The sequence below is a fragment of the Coregonus clupeaformis genome, chromosome 35 (assembly GCF_020615455.1).
Source record: "Coregonus clupeaformis isolate EN_2021a chromosome 35, ASM2061545v1, whole genome shotgun sequence".
Taxonomy (NCBI): Eukaryota; Metazoa; Chordata; class Actinopteri; order Salmoniformes; family Salmonidae; genus Coregonus; species Coregonus clupeaformis.
In genome coordinates, this window is record NC_059226.1 from 14,103,258 (window position 1) to 14,119,174 (window position 15,917).

General features: G+C 43.3%; 1 protein-coding gene across 5 annotated transcripts in view; it reads right to left on the minus strand.

The window, feature by feature from the left end:
* Window positions 1–414: 414 nt before the first annotated feature.
* Window positions 415–15,917, minus strand: part of LOC121550325 (RNA-binding protein FUS) — a 29,734-nt gene continuing 14,231 nt past the window's right edge. For 4 of the 5 annotated variants that reach the window (XM_045210863.1, XM_041862550.2, XM_045210862.1 and 1 more), the window contains 8 exons: window positions 8,284–8,319; window positions 6,279–6,388; window positions 5,816–5,945; window positions 5,422–5,550; window positions 3,029–3,146; window positions 2,828–2,931; window positions 2,313–2,451; window positions 415–762 (listed from right to left, as the gene is read on the minus strand). In XM_045210863.1, coding sequence (XP_045066798.1) covers window positions 723–762; window positions 2,313–2,451; window positions 2,828–2,931; window positions 3,029–3,146; window positions 5,422–5,550; window positions 5,816–5,945; window positions 6,279–6,388; window positions 8,284–8,319 — 806 coding nt within the window. In that variant the 3' untranslated portion in view covers window positions 415–722. The remainder of the gene's footprint in view (window positions 763–2,312; window positions 2,452–2,827; window positions 2,932–3,028; window positions 3,147–5,421; window positions 5,551–5,815; window positions 5,946–6,278; window positions 6,389–8,283; window positions 8,320–15,917) is intronic. The other variant, XM_041862551.2, reaches the window with a different exon arrangement.

Sequence of the window (15,917 nt, forward strand, 5' to 3'; positions counted from 1 at the left end):
CATTGCATGCAAAGGATATGCGACCAAATATTAACAATGATTACTTTATTCTACATTATGTTAAACTGTCCGATGTTTTTTGATGCCCGAAAATGGGGGGGACCATGTACAAAAGCTTCTATAATTCCTAAACGGTTCATCCGATATGCATGAAAATACCCTCAAATTAAAGCTGACAGTCTGCACTTCACCCTCATTGTCATTGTATCCTTTCAAACTCAAAGTGCTAGAGTACAGAACCAAAATAACAAAAAAATTGTCACTGTCCAGTGAATTATGGAGCTCACTGTACATGTTTGAGTGGTGTAAGATCTTGTGTATCAACTTACGACCAAAAGTTGGAAATAGTCCATTCATCATTGTGCTGAGATATTGTTCGATGCCTGAACCTCCACTCAACTCCAAAACAAAACGTTTAGTTTTATAAATACTTTAATCTTAAAACAAAAACATTAAGATTCCAAAACAACTCAAGACAGCAACAAAACATTTCAACAGCTCTTCAAGAACAAATAAAACCAAGTTAACCAAACTTGAGGGAGTGGAGAATATGGGGAGTATGCAAGAGTGTGTGTGTGTGTATCTGTCAAAACAGTCAGGAAACATGGTCAAAGTAACAACTTGTAACACTGTATAAAAGGAGGGTTTGGGAGGAAAGTAGGAGGAGAAGGTGTGGAGAGGAGGAGGATGGAGAACTAGTCCCAGCTTGGAATGGCTTTGGCCTAGTAGGGCCTGTCTCTGCGGTCCTGTCTGTGTTCACCCCTACAACAGAAAGATATGTCACATTGTTAAAGGAGTTTAAAAAACCTGCAGTTTAAAGAAATAACAAAGGGATACCCCCCCTCCTTTACTAATTAGTGACCTTAATTCATCAATCAGGTAAACCGGAGGAGCGAAAACCTGCAGACACTCAGCCCTCCGTGGAATGAGTGACAGGTGCACTATTGTGTCCAATTGTAGGGTATTCTGAAATGTGTTGTGTGTGAGATGCGTAAAAACAATGGAGTGGTGTGTACTTGAGTGCGAGTCTGGTATTTGTATATGTTTGTTGTGTATGGACCAGAGTGTTTGTTCGGAAATACAAAAAGTATGTGGACACCTGCTCGTCGAACATCTCATTCCAAAATCACATGCATTCATATGGAGTTGGTCCCCCCTTTGCTGCTATAACAGCCTCCACTTCTGGGAAGGCTTTCCACTAGATGTTGGAATATTGGAGACTTGCTTCCATTCAGCCACAAGAGCATTAGTGAGGTCAGGCACGGATCTTGGGCGATTAGGCCTGGCTCGCAGTCGGCGTTCCAATTCATCCCAAAGGTGTTCGATGGGGTTGAGATCAGGGCTCTATGCAGGCCAGTCAAGTTCTTCCACACCGATCTCGACAAACCATTTCTGTATGGACCTCGCTTTGTGCACGGGGACATTGTCATGCTAAAACAGGAAAAGGCCTTCCCCAAACTGTTGCCACAAAGTTGGAAGCACAGAATCATCAAGAATGTCATTGTATGCTGAGCGTTAAGATTTCCCTTCACTGGAACTAAGAGGCCTAGAGCAAACCATGAAAAACAGCTGCAGACATTATTCCTCCTCCACCAAACTTTACAGTTGGCACTATGCATTGGGGCAGGTAGCGTTCTCCTGGCACCTGCCAAACTCAGATTCGTCCGTCGGACTGCCAGATGGTGAAGCGTGGTTCATCACTCCAGAGAACGCGTTTCCACTGCTCCAGAGTCCAATGGCGCGAGCTTTACACCATTCCAGCCGACACTTGGCATTGCGCATGGTGATCTTAGGCTTGTGTGCGGCTGCTCGGCCATGGAAACCCATTTCATTAAGTTCGCAACAAACAGTTATTGTGCTGACTTTGCTTCCGGAGGCAGTTCGGAACTTGGTAGTGAGTGTTGCAACCGAGGACAGACCATTTTTACACGCTTCAGCACTCGGCGGACCTGTTCTGTGAGCTTGTGTGGCCTACCACTTCGCTACCACAACGTTTCCACTTCACAATACCAGCACTTACAGTTGACCGGGGCAGATCTAGCAGGGCAGAAATTTGACCAACTGACTTGTTGGAAAGGTGGCATCCTATGACGGTGCCACATTGAAAGTCACTGAGCTCTTCAGTAAGGCCATTATACTGCCAATGTTAGGCTATGGAGATTGCATGGCTGTTTGCTCGATTTTATAGACCTGTCAGCAACGGGTGTGGCTGAAATAGCCGAATCCACTAATTTGAAGGGGTGTCCACATACTTTTGTATATATTAATAAGTCATAGTGTGGTACAATCTTGGGACACGTGCACCTGCTTACCTTCCATCCATCTTGCCCGGTCCGAATCCACCCCGGTCGCCTCCGGGTCCGCCTCGGAACCCACCTCTGTCACCCCCTCGGCCCCGGAATCCCCCGCGGTCAAAACCCCCACGACCCCCTCTGTCTCCACCGAAACCTCCTGACAGACAGAAATACAGAGAGAGATACAGAGAGGGACAGAAAAAAAAGGAGGAAATGTCATTAAAACAAGTTAACATAGAGCTACGGGCTGCATCCAGTTTCATTGTGCCCTTGGCCACTAGGCTAACAGCCTAGTATAAAAGGCAGTCTCCACCTCACCCATTAGTCTTTGTTAGCACATAAGCTAATAATTATCTGTACACAGACTTCCTGTAGCCATTAGGCTGCTCCCTTTGTGTGAGCGTGTATCAGTCGAGTTAGCAACAAAGCTGCCTCTGAGCAGTAGTCAGCCACTGAGCTAAAAAACTAGGCTAAAATGCTAGACTAAAACATTAGGCTGAAGTCTAAAAGCAGAACATTGGTTTCAGACTTACTGCCTCCATCCATAGGAGACATGCCACCGTCGGCCCCCTCTGGTTTGGGGGATTTGCACTGGTTACACTCGTTCCTCCACGAAAAGTTCATGTTCCCACACACCCTGAAAGGAATGAGACAGAGAATCTCAGACACACCATAATAACTAGCGGCTCACCCCAATCCTCACCCCCAAAATATACACCTCCTCCCTGACTTACGGGTTGGAACACTTCCAGTCTCCAGCTCTCTGCTGTCCTCCATTGCCACGGCCACCGTTGTCGCCAGAGAAACCACCACCACCTCTACCGCCTCCGAACCCGCCACGACCCATCGGCCCTACAGAGACAAAGAGTTAGAATATACAGGACAGGTACAATCATACTTACAGTTGAAGTCGGAAGTTTACATACACTTAGGTTGGAGTAATTAAAACTCGTTTTTCAACCACTCCGCAAATTTCTTGTTAACAAACTATAGTTTTGGCAAGTCAGTTAGGACATCTACTTTGTGCATGACACAAGTAAATTTTCCATCAATTGTTTACAGACAGATTATTTCACTTATAATTCACTGTATCACAATTCCAGTGGGCCAGAAGTTTACATACACTAAGTTGACTGTGGCTATTTTGTGAAAAAAAAAGAAAAAAAAAAAGAAAGTTGACTGTGCCTTTAAACAGCTTGGAAAATTCCAGAAAATGATGTCATGGCTTTAGAAGCTTCTGATAGGCTAATCATTTGAGTCAATTGGAGGTGTACCCGTGGATGTATTTCAAGGCCTACCTTGAAACTCAGTGCCTCTTTGCTTGACATCATGGGAAAATCAAAAGAAATCAGCCAAGACCTCAGAAACAAAATTGTAGACCTCCACAAGTCTGGTTCATCCTTGGGAGCAATTTCCAAACAACCTGAAGGTACCACATTCAACAATAGTACGCAAGTAAACACACCATGGGACCACGCAGCCGTCATACCACTCAGGAAGGAGACGCGTTCTGTCTCCTAGAGATGAACGTACTTTGGTGCGAAAAGTGCAAATCAATCCCAGAACAACAGCAAAGGACCTTGTGAAGATGCTGCAGGAAACAGGTACAAAAGTATCTATATCCACAGTTAAACGAGTCCTATATCGACATAACCTGAAAGGCCGCTCAGCAAGGAAGAAGCCACTGCTCCAAAACCGCCATTAAAAAGCCCGACTACGGTTTGCAACTGCACATGGGGACAAAGATCGTACTTTTTGGAGAAATGTCCTCTGGTCTGATGAAACAGAAATAGAACTGTTTGGCCATAATGACCATTGTTATGTTTGGAGGAAAAAGGGGGGTACTTGCAAGCCGAAGAACACCATCCCGACCGTGAAGCACGGGGGTGGCAGCATCATGCTGTGGGAGTGCTTTGCTGCAGGTGGGACTGGTGCACTTCACAAAATAGATGGCACCATGAGGAAGGAAAATTATTTGGATATATTGAAGCAACTTCTCAAGACATCAGTCAGGAAGTTAAAGCTTGGTCGCAAATGGGTCTTCCAAATGGACAATGACCACAAGTATACTTCCAAAGTTGTGGCAAAATGGCTTAAGGACAACAAAGTCAAGGTATTGGAGTGGCCAACACAAAGCCCTGACCTCAATCCTATAGAACATTTGTGGGAAGAACTGAAAAAGCGTGTGCGAGCAAGGAGGCCTACAAACCTGACTCCGTTACACCAGCTCTGTGAAGAGGAATGGGCCAAAATTCACCCAACTTATTGTGGGAAGCTTGAAGGAAGGCTACCCGAAACGTTTGACCCAAGTTAAACAATTTAAAGGCAATGCTACCAAATACTAATTGAGTGTATGTAAACTTCTGACCCACTGGGCATGTGATGAAAGAAATAAAAGCTGAAATAAATCACTCTACTATTATTCTGACATTTCACATTCTTAAAATAAAGTGGTGATCCTAACTGACCTAAGACAGGGAATTTTTACTAGGATTAAATGTCAGGAATTGTGAAAAACTGTGTTTAAATGTATTTGGCTATGGTGTATATAAACTTCCGACTTCAACTGTAGCTCTCGAGAACCCAAGGGGGGTATACCCAGCCCTTGAGTTCTCAACTGAAGGTACGGACCACAGCTGCGTCAATTAACTACAATCCCGACGCTCTGTTTTAACATTTAGAACTGTATTAATCCTCGCTAGCGATACGGTTTTGGAAACCTTTGAAATGTAACTTTCATATAAGCGAGAAAGAATCAAAAGATACACGTACTGTGCGCAGTTTAGCAAAGTTGCACCAGGCTGTTTTCACACACCGCCTCAGCTACGACATCGCCTTACCTTGCGCTCGCATTTCCATTGGACCATTCCATTCCACATTTCCTGCTGGATCGCATGTGTTTCTCAAAATACAGCAGGGTGCAACTTTCCTAAACTGAATACAGTAAGTGTATCTTTTGTGTGTGTGAGGAGCAAGCAGTTTGCTGGAACAGTTCCCTTTCAATTCAATCAATTTACGAAATTCTAATTAAAGAATCGGAAAATCCTAAATTCATATTCTACCTGAACTGAAATGAAGTGGAATTGACTCCAACTCAATTGACCCAACCCTATAATGACCAACTCACCACCAAACTCTGCCTCACCTCCTCGTCCTCGGCCACCTCTCATGCCGCCACCCCCACCCCGGCCTACTCCGAAATCCGCCCTGCGGGTCGCAAAGGACACCTTGATGGGGTTCCCTTTGAAGTCCTTCCCTGCAATGGAGAAAACAATATAATATGATATAAAACACAAATATGAAGGGCAACAAGTGAAAATCAGTGACTACCTATTCTCCTCAGTGACTAAAAGATTAAACAAACCCATTAGACAAATAAAATGCTCAGAGACTACACTTAAAGTTATAGAAAATAATTCAAATGGAGAAATGTAATGTTGTACGTTTCAGTAAAATATTGTATCCCCCCCCAAAAAAAAATTAATTAAAAACAGAAGTTTCTCCTCAGGTAATCCCCTCACCATCAAACCAGTCGATGGCAGCTTTGGCAGAAGGGGGGTCGTCAAAGGACACGGTGGCCTCGCCCTTCAGCTTCCCTGTCTCTCTGTCTGTATACAGGTTGATCATGGGCAGACCAGTCTTCTTATTGATCTGACAGATGGAGAAAGGGAGGGAGAGTGTGACAAAGAGAGAGAGAGAGGGGGAGAGAACGAGTAGAAAACGAGAGATGGAATGAGAAAAAAAGCAACATTAAGATACAGAAGGAAAAATGCATTAGATGTAAGCATTGCATAGGTAAACACAATGGCAGTAGCCTACCACTCAAAACATAGCCTGTAAGTAATCTATAGCAAAGCCTCAGGAAAAGATGCCACCCATGCACCAAAGTCAAGGCAGTGATGGGTGTGGCAGGTATAATTCAATGGAGGGAGTTGTTAAGGGAGTTAAATAATTAAATAAGTAGGTAGGTAGGCAGGTCGGTACCTTGATGATGCCTATCTGCTTGAAGAAGTCAGCCACAGAATCAACGGTGTAGCCGTCTCCCATGCCTTGCACGAAGATCGTGTTGTTGTCAGAGTTATCCTGATCTTCCACTGTAGGGAGGTGGTCAGGTCAGCATAGGGTTAATACACAGTGATAGTTAGTCGGAATTTTACATACACCTTAGCCAAATACATTTAAACTCAGTTTTTCACAATTCCTGACATTTTATCCTAGTAAAAATTCCCTGTCTTAGGTCAGTTAGGATCACCACTTTATTTTAAGAATGTGAAATGTCAGAATAATAGTAGAGTGATTTATTTCAGCTTTTATTTATTTCATCACATGCCCAGTGGGTCAGAAGTTTACATACACTCAGTATTAGTATTTGGTAGCATTGCCTTTAAGTTGTTTAACTTGGGTCAAACGTTTCAGGTAGCCTTTCACAAGCTTCCCACAATAAGTTGGGTGAATTTTGGCCCATTCCTCCTGACAGAGCTGGTGTAACTGAGTCAGGTTTGTAGGCCTCCTTGCTCGCACACACTTTTCAGTTCTGTCCACACATTTTCTATAGGATTGAGGTCGGGGCTTTGTGATGGCTACTCCAATACCTTGACTTTGTTGTCCTTAAGCCATTTTGCCACAACTTTGGAAGTATGCTTGAAGTCCATTTGTAAGACCCATTTGCGACCAAGCTTTAACTTCCTGACTGATGTCTTGAGATGTTGCTTCAATATATCCACATAATTTTCACATTAATTTTTTTATGATGCCATCTATTTTGTGAAGTGCACCAGTCCCTCCTGCAGCAAAGCACCCCCACAGCATGATGCTGCCACCCCTGTGCTTCACGGTCGGGATGGTGTTCTTTGGCTAGCAAGCTACCCCCTTTTTCCTCCAAACATAACAATGGTCATTATGGCCAAACAGTTCTATTTCATCAGACCAGAGGACATTTCTCCAAAAAGTACGATCTTTGTCCCCATGTGCAGTTGCAAACCGTAGTCTGGCTTTTTTAATTGCGGTTTTGGAGCAGTGGCTTCTTCCTTGCTGAGCGGCCTTTCAGGTTATGTCGATATAGGACTCGTTTTACTGTGGATATAGATACTTTTGTACCTGTTTCCTCCAGCATCTTCACAAGGTCCTTTGCTGTTGTTCTGGGATTGATTAGCACTTTTCGCACCAAAGTACGTTCATCTCTAGGAGACAGAACGTGTCTCCTTCCTGAGCGGTATGACGGCTGCGTGGTCCCATGGTGTTTATACTTGCGTACTATTGTTTGTACAGATGAACGTGGTACCTTCAGGCGTTTGGAAATTGCTCCCAAGGATGAACCAAACTTGTGGAGGTCTACAATTTTTTTTCTGAGGTCTTGGCTGATTTCTTTTGATTTTCCCATGATGTCAAGCAAAGAGGCACTGAGATTGAAATACATCCACAGGTACACCTCGAATTGACTCAAATTATGTAAATTAGCCTATCAGAAGCTTCTAATGCCATGACATCATTTTCAGGAATTTTCCAAGCTGTTTAAAGGCACAGTCAACTTAAACTTCTGACGCACTGGTATTGTGATAGTGAATTATAAGTGAAATAATCTGTCTGTAAACAATTGTTGGAAAACGTACTTGTGTCATGCACAAAGTAGATGTCCTAACCGACTTGCCAAAACTATAGTTTGTTAACCAAAAATGTGTGGAGTGGTTGAAAAACTAGTTTTAATGACTCCAACCTAAGTGTATGTAAACTTCCCACTTCAACTGTACATTCATTCATTATGTAAGGTGGTTCTGATCTATATCCCAGAAAATACATACTTCTTAACAGAATTAATATACACAATTTGTAGAGGTAGGAGCAGATCAGAAAAGCAAAGAAAAGCATGATGCATACTGCTGCTGATCTAAAGCAATATAGTGACACAAACTAATGAACTTAATAACATGATGGCAAGAAATGTAATCAGTTCTAATTGTAGCACTATGAACTGTCAGAGGTCCGTACTTACTGGAGCTGGGCCCACCAGGTCCCTGGTCTCTTGGTCCTTCAGGAAGAAAAATGACATAATTACGTTTTTTAAGTGGACACTGCTTGCGCTGCCACACATACTACTACTCTAGAGTCCCACAACCTTTGCACAACTACGCATTCTTTCGATTCTCATATCCCTACAAAACCGCTCACACAAAACACACCGACTAGTATACCGTTCTACATGCCTTTTGGGTAGTGTGTACAGTGTATACCTGACATGGACCATTACAGTGTATACCTGACATGGACCATTACAGTGTATACCTGACATGGACCATTACAGTGTATACCTGACATGGACCATTACAGTGTATACCTGACATGGACCAGACTCCAGATTTGAGACACTATTGAAGTTAAATAATGACCCATGACATCCATAGAGTACGTTGTACAACCTTCCTATCACTTTATCAGATGTGTTACAAATAGAATCCATTTCCTGTTTTTTCCTCACCATTATCAAATAAAACCTTTCATTGCACTTTATCACACGTTTTCATTGATAATCCATCCGTTCCACATGTACCAACCAGCATTACTAGGAATTAATGCATTTAACACAAGGGACCGACGAGATCTTTGAACCCAGTGGTCGATACGACCAAGGAACCTCCACCATTTTACTGAGTTACAGTTCATTTAAGGAAATAAGTCAATTGAAATAAATTAGATTAGGCCCTAATCTATGGATTTCACATGACGGAATACAGATATGCATCTGTTGGTCACAGATACCCTATAGTACGTGGACACCTTCAAATTAGTGGATTTGGCTATTCCAGCCACACCCGTTGCTGACAGGTGTATAAAATGTAGCACACAGCCATGCAATCTCCATAGACAAACATTGGCAGTAGAATGGCCTTACTGAAGAGCTCAGTGACTTTCAACGTGGCACCGTCATAGGATGCCACCTTTCCAACAAGTCAGTTCGTCAAATTTCTTCCCTGCTAGAGCTGCCCCGGTCAACTGTAAGTGCTGTTAGTGTGAAGCGGAAACGTCTAGGAGCAACAACGGCTCAGCAGCGAAGTGGTAGGCCACACAAGCTCACAGAACGGGACCATCGAGTGCTGAAGCGCATAAAAATAATCTGTCCTCGGTTGCAACACTCACTACCGAGTTCCAAACTGCCTCTGGAAGCAAAGTCAGCACACAAGCCTAAGATCGCCATGCGCAATGCCAAGCGTTGGCTGTAATGGTGTGAAGCTCGCCACCATTGGACTTTGGAGCAGTGGAAATGGGTTCTCTGGAGTAATGAATCACGCTTCACCATCTGGCAGTCTGACGGACAAATCTGGGCTTGGCGGATGCCAGGACAACGCTACCTGGCCCAATGCATAGTGCCAACTGTAAAGTTTGGTGGAGGAGGAATAATGGTTTGGGGCTGTTTTTCATGGTTTGGGCTAGACCCCTTCGTTCCAGTGAAGGGAAATATTAATGCTACAGCATACAATGACATTCTAGACGATTCTGTGCTTTGTGGCAACAGTTTGGGGAAGGCCCTTTCCTGTTTCAGCATGACAATGCCCCCATGCACAAAGCGAGGTCCATACAGAAATGGTTTGTTGATCTGCGTGGAAGAACTTGACTGGCCTGCACAGAGCCCTGACCTCAACCCCATCTAAAACATTTGGGATGAATTGGAACGCCAACTGCGAGCCAGGCCAAATCGCCCAACAACAGTACCCGACCTCACTACTGCTTGTGGCTGAATGGAAGGAAGTCCCCGCAGCATAGTTCCAACATCTAGTGGAAAGCCTTCCCAGAAGAGTGGAGGCTGTTATAGCAGCAAGGGGGGGTCATGTACTGTACCTTTAAATAAATAAAAAAGGGGTGTGGATCAGAAAACCAGTCAGTATCTGGTGTGACCACGATTTACCCCATAGAGCGTGACACATCTCCTTTGCATAGAGTTGATCAGGCTGTTGATTGTGGGCTGTGGAATGATGTCCCACTCCTCTTCAATGGCTATGCGAAGTTGCTGGATATTGGTGGGAACTGAAACACTCCGTCGTACACAGCGATCCAGAGCATCCCAAACATGCTCATTGGGTCACATGTCTGGTGAGTATGCAGGCCATGGAAGAACTGGGACATTTACAGCTTTTCAGGAATTGTGTACAGATCCTTGCGACATGGGGCTGTGCATTATGCTGAAACATGAGGTGATGGCAGCGGATGAATGGCACGACAATGGGCCTCAGGATCTCGTCACGTATCTCTGGGCATTCAAATTGCCATCGATAAAATGCAATTGTGTTTGTTGTCCGTAGCTTGTGCCTGCCCATACCATAACCCCACCATGGGGCACTCAGTTCACAACGTTCACATCAGCAAATCGCTTGCCCACACAACGCCATAAGGAACAGTTGAAAACCGGGATTCATCTGTGAAGAGCACACTTTCTCCAGCATGCCAGTGGCCGTTAAAGGTGAGCATTTGCCCACTGAAGTCAGTTACGACACTGAACTGCAGTCAGGTCAAGACCCTGGTGAGGACGACGGGCATGCAGATGAGCTTCCCGAGACGGTTTCTGCCAATTTGTGCAGAACTTCTTTGGTTGTGCAAACCCACAGTTTAATCAGCTGTCTGGGTGGCTGGTCTCAGACCATCTCGCAGGTGAAGAAGCCGGATGTGGAGGTCCTGGACTGGTGTGGTTACACGTGGTGTGCAGATGTGAGGCCAGTTGGATGTACTGCCAAATTCTCTAAAATGATGTTGGAGGTGGCATATGGTAGTGAAATGAACATTAAATTCTCTCGCAACAGCTCTTCTGGACATCCCTGCAGTCAGCATGCCAATTGCATGCTCCCTCAACTTGAGACTGCTGTGGGATTGTGTTGTGTGACAAAACTGCACATTTTAGAGAGGCCTTTTACTGTCCCTAGCACAAGGTGCACCTGTGTAATGATCATGCTGTTTAAAATCAGCTTTTTTAAATGCCACACTTATAGGGATGTAAACAAATGTGCGCACAAAATGAGACAAATAAGCTTTTTATGCGTATGGAAAATTTAGGGGATCTTTTATTTCAGCACATGAAACATGGGACCAACACTTTATATTTTTGTTCAGTATACTTTACTCAGGAGGTCCATCTCTTTACCATGCAGTTGTGTTGCCGCTATTGATTTACCCACACGGTGGCTACTTTCAGAAGCTGTACTCTTACTTTGTGGCCAAGATAACCCACTTTGCTCATTGTACCACATTTCTGAGAACAAGATTTGACTTGTATGTTGATTTCACTGTTTTCATCTCATGTGTAGAGAACAATAAGGCAAGTGTGGATCAATTGGCGCCTTTTCCTAGACCATGTTGCTATGTGCATAATAGCAAAGTTAACCAGCATATTGGTGTTGAGAACAATGCGGCAGAGGCAAGAGTTAGGAGACGAGAACAGCCCTTACCTTAATTGGATAAGAAAAGTGAGGAGAGTTAACCCCAACCTAATTAGGTCTATAATCAATAGCCTAACTTAAATGTGCCTGGCTTTATAAATCATCCATATACACTACCAGTCAAAAGTTTGGACACACTTACTAATTCAAGGGTTTTTCTTTAAAGTATTTTCTAAATTGTAGAATAATAGTGAAGATATCAAAACTATGAAATAACACATATGGAACCATGTAGTAACCAAAACAAAAGTTTCAAAATATATTTTATATACCACCCTTTGCCTTGATGATAGCTTTGCACACTCTTGGCATTCTCTCAACCAGCTTCACCTGGAATGCTTTTCCAACAGTCTTGAAGGAGTTCCCACATATGCTGAGCACTTGTTGGCTGCTTTTCCTTCACTCTGCAGTCCAACTCATCCCAAACCATCTCAATTGGGTTGCGGTCAGGGGATTGTGGAGGCCAGGTCATCTGATGCAGCACTCCATCACTCTCCTTCTTGGTCAAATCGCCCTTATACAGCCTGGAGGTGTGTTGGGTCATTGTCCTGTTGAAAAACACGATTATCCCACTAAGCCCAAACCAGATGGGATGGCGTATCGCTGCAGAATGCTGTGGTAGCCATGCTGGTTAAGTGTGCCTTGAATTCTAAATAAATCACAGACAGTGTCACCAGCAAAGCACCCCCACACCATAACACCTCCTCTTCGCTTAACGGTGGGAACTACACACGCGGAGATCATCCGTTCACCCACACCGCGTCTCACAAAGACACAGTGGTTGGAACCAAAAATCTCAAATTTGGACTCCAGACCAAAGGACTGATTTCCACCGGTCTAATGTCCATTGCTCGTGTTTCTTGGCCCAAGCAAGTCTCTTTTTCTTAATGGTGTCCTTTAGTAGTGGTTTATTTGCAGCAAATCGACCATAAAGGCCTGATTCACGCAGTCTCCTCTCAACAGTTGATGTTGAGATGTGTCTGTTACTTGAACTCTGTGAAGCATTTATTTGGCCTGCAATTTCTGAGGCTGGTAACTCTAATGAACTTATCCTCTGCAGCAGAGGTAGCTCTGGGTCTTCCTTTCCTGTGGAGGTCCTCATGAGAGTGAGTTTCATCATAGCGCTTGAAGAAACTCTCAAAGTTCTTCACATTTTCCAGATTGACTGACCTTCATGGCTTAAAGTAATGATGGACTGTCGTTTTTCTTTGCTTATTTGAGCTGTTCTTGCCATAATATGGACTTGGTCTTTTACCGAATAGGGCTATCTTCTGTATTACACCCCCCAAACTTTTGACTGGTACTGTATATCTACCTACCTATTTATCGTATTATTATTTTTTTTGGGGGGGGGGACCAAGAATTCATCATGCTTTAGTCTCGTTTCAAATATTCTGCTGAACTACGTCAACACAAACTGAGGACATTCACAGAAAACAAGGCCTCGCCAAGAGTTTAACATTACATTTTGATAGTGTATGGATCCCACCTCAGACATATCAGCATGACATATCACATGCAACACAACCATTGGGGAAAATACCATGACTGCATTCACTATTTCCTTCCAGTAATGTCTTAACACTTCATTTACCAGTTTGAGAAAACATTTTCCCCTGGAGCACTGATTGCCACATAAACAGGTATCTGGTACAAGAACAGTTTGTACATTGAACCAACAAACACTTCCTCATTTCTTTAGTCGACCACACCAGTTACAGGATGAGGAGTCATTAGTGCACCCTTGCAACACCACAATAACCCTTTAGTGTTTTGTCCACTCCCGTTCACTACCTATCTGGGAGAAAACAGTTTTTTCCTCATACATATTTCCCATTCTGTTCCCTTCCCTCCGATCGATGCCGTTACGTAACCAGAGTAAGGGTTCAGTATTTTCTTTAGTTACATACTGTAAGTTTACACAGGACAGGTGATTCATTAATCTGTCTATGCTTGACTTTTGACTTCCATTTTCAAAGGAGGAATGACTAACATACAAACCACACTGGCTATGTTGCGTGTGCAAGCATTGCAAAATAAATGTACATATACATGTTATTCAATAATTTCGCACGTGAACGAGTCTGCGTAGCCAAGCGCTAAAATAGAACTTGGTTCTATTTGAGACACTTCACATGGTGCAAGTCCCTTCCTTACAGGAAGATACAAACCCACGTGGACGCTTGAAAAGACAAAATGAGGAGAGATTCATTAAAGATTAAAAAAAACTAACTAGGTTTCCGTTTTTATCTGTGGATAAACTGTCAGAGTAGAGGAACACACAATTTTGTATGACTCTGGGTCAAAATTTGACAAAGAACCAGCTAAAAAGAGGACCATATGCATGTCAGATAAAATAACCTAATGTCCATGAATGTTTCATGCATGTTTCGACCTGCCCCAAAATTAATATAGATGGTTCACTGTTGGTTTTGATATTTTAACCTGCATGTCATTATCGCGTCTGGTGTGGATGGCGCCGGTGTAGTCAGCATGTAAGCACAAGATGGTAACTAAAAAACCACCATTGAAGACTTTACCATCATCAGTACTTCTACCCATGATTTTTGAAGTGGACTGTCTGGGCAGTAAACTTCAACAGCATTTAGAAATCAGAAGGTGCAGAGCCAAATTCCTCACACCAACAAGACAACAGTGAGAGTGGAGAAGGAAAGGGAGAAACATGACCCCTACGTCAGTTGCTTTCCTTAGAGTTCACCCTGAAATTTGATGTCGTCACAGATACTGCAGATTATTGTGAGGATATAACTTTGATAGTTTTTTTCAGCAACACTTGACACCGTTGTGACGGCTGTAACAGCCCTGACCATTTATCTGGGCACAACCCCTCTTTTGTCAAAATCTTCTCAAGCAAGTAGAAATACCTTATTTGACGGGGGGACGGGGGGGGGCAACATCCATTATTGAGATTCAATCAGCCCGGTAGTCACATTAAAACTTTGACACTTAGAAAGACCTTCCGTCTCAACTCAAATAATCTTAGAGCCCAGTGACTCAAATTCAGAGGATTAAAGCAAGATAACTTCAAATCAACAGAGATTGAGGTTACTGTACAGCTCCCTCTGCTGCTAAGGATTTTGGAGTGCAGTGTAAACGCTATCCTACGCAGTACCAAACACGACAGTGACATTTCTGATATGGAACATACACACTGATTATTCTTACCTGTTGAGGTGACAACATGCAGTACATACATAATCTGCAACATAGCATATTGAGGTGTTGTAGATGTATTACATATGAAAAAAACAAGACAACTAAGATATAATATTATACCAATAGCAGGTTTTTATCCAAGGCAACATACTCTGGAGCTACATTAAAGCATGGCGTCAGCGTATTTTGCCTGAGTACTTAAGTTGCTACATACACGCACTCAGAGAGCAATACAGTCAATGAAAATCAGCTCACATGGATGCAAAATCTAAATTTGAAAGGACAAATCAAGTGTGCGTAAGTACAAGCACCCACAGTCTTGACAAATATAACAATCAGCTCCAAATCACAAAAGATGAAGAGCTGAGTCATCGCTGAAAAGGGGTACGCCTCGAGGTTGCATATAGGAAAGTGAAAAATATAACAAAAAACGTATCATTTAACTAATTCCTTTGTAGCCCATTTAATAATTTGAATTTACAACAACTGAAAAAGCATCAAGTAAATGAAGAAAGCAAGACTTCCGGGAACGCAGGCGAAACAGACCAAGCAGACCAAGCTGGGGTTTGAGAAAATTCTTCCTTAGTTGTTATTTTCTCGAAATCTAAAAGGCACAACCTAGATTAGAGCCAATGTCTTAAGTAATTGAACATGTTATTACTTCAACCTCGTGAAAGTGACAAACACACTTTAATTTAAAAAAAAAAACTTTATAATCGAAGGAGTGGATTCGGCTATTTCAGCCACACCCGTCGCTGACAGGTGTATAAAATCGAGCACACACCATGCAATCTCTATAGACAAACATTGGCAGTAGAATGACCTTAATGAAGAGCTCAGTGACTTTCAACGTGGCATCGTCATAGGATGCAACCTTGCCAACAAGTCAGTTCGTCAAATGTCTGCCCTGCTAGAGCTGCCCCGGTCAACTGTAAGTGCTGTTATTGTGATGTGGAAACATCTAGGAGCAACAACGGCTCAGCCACGAAGTGGTAGGCCAAACAAGCTCACAGAACGAGACCGCCGA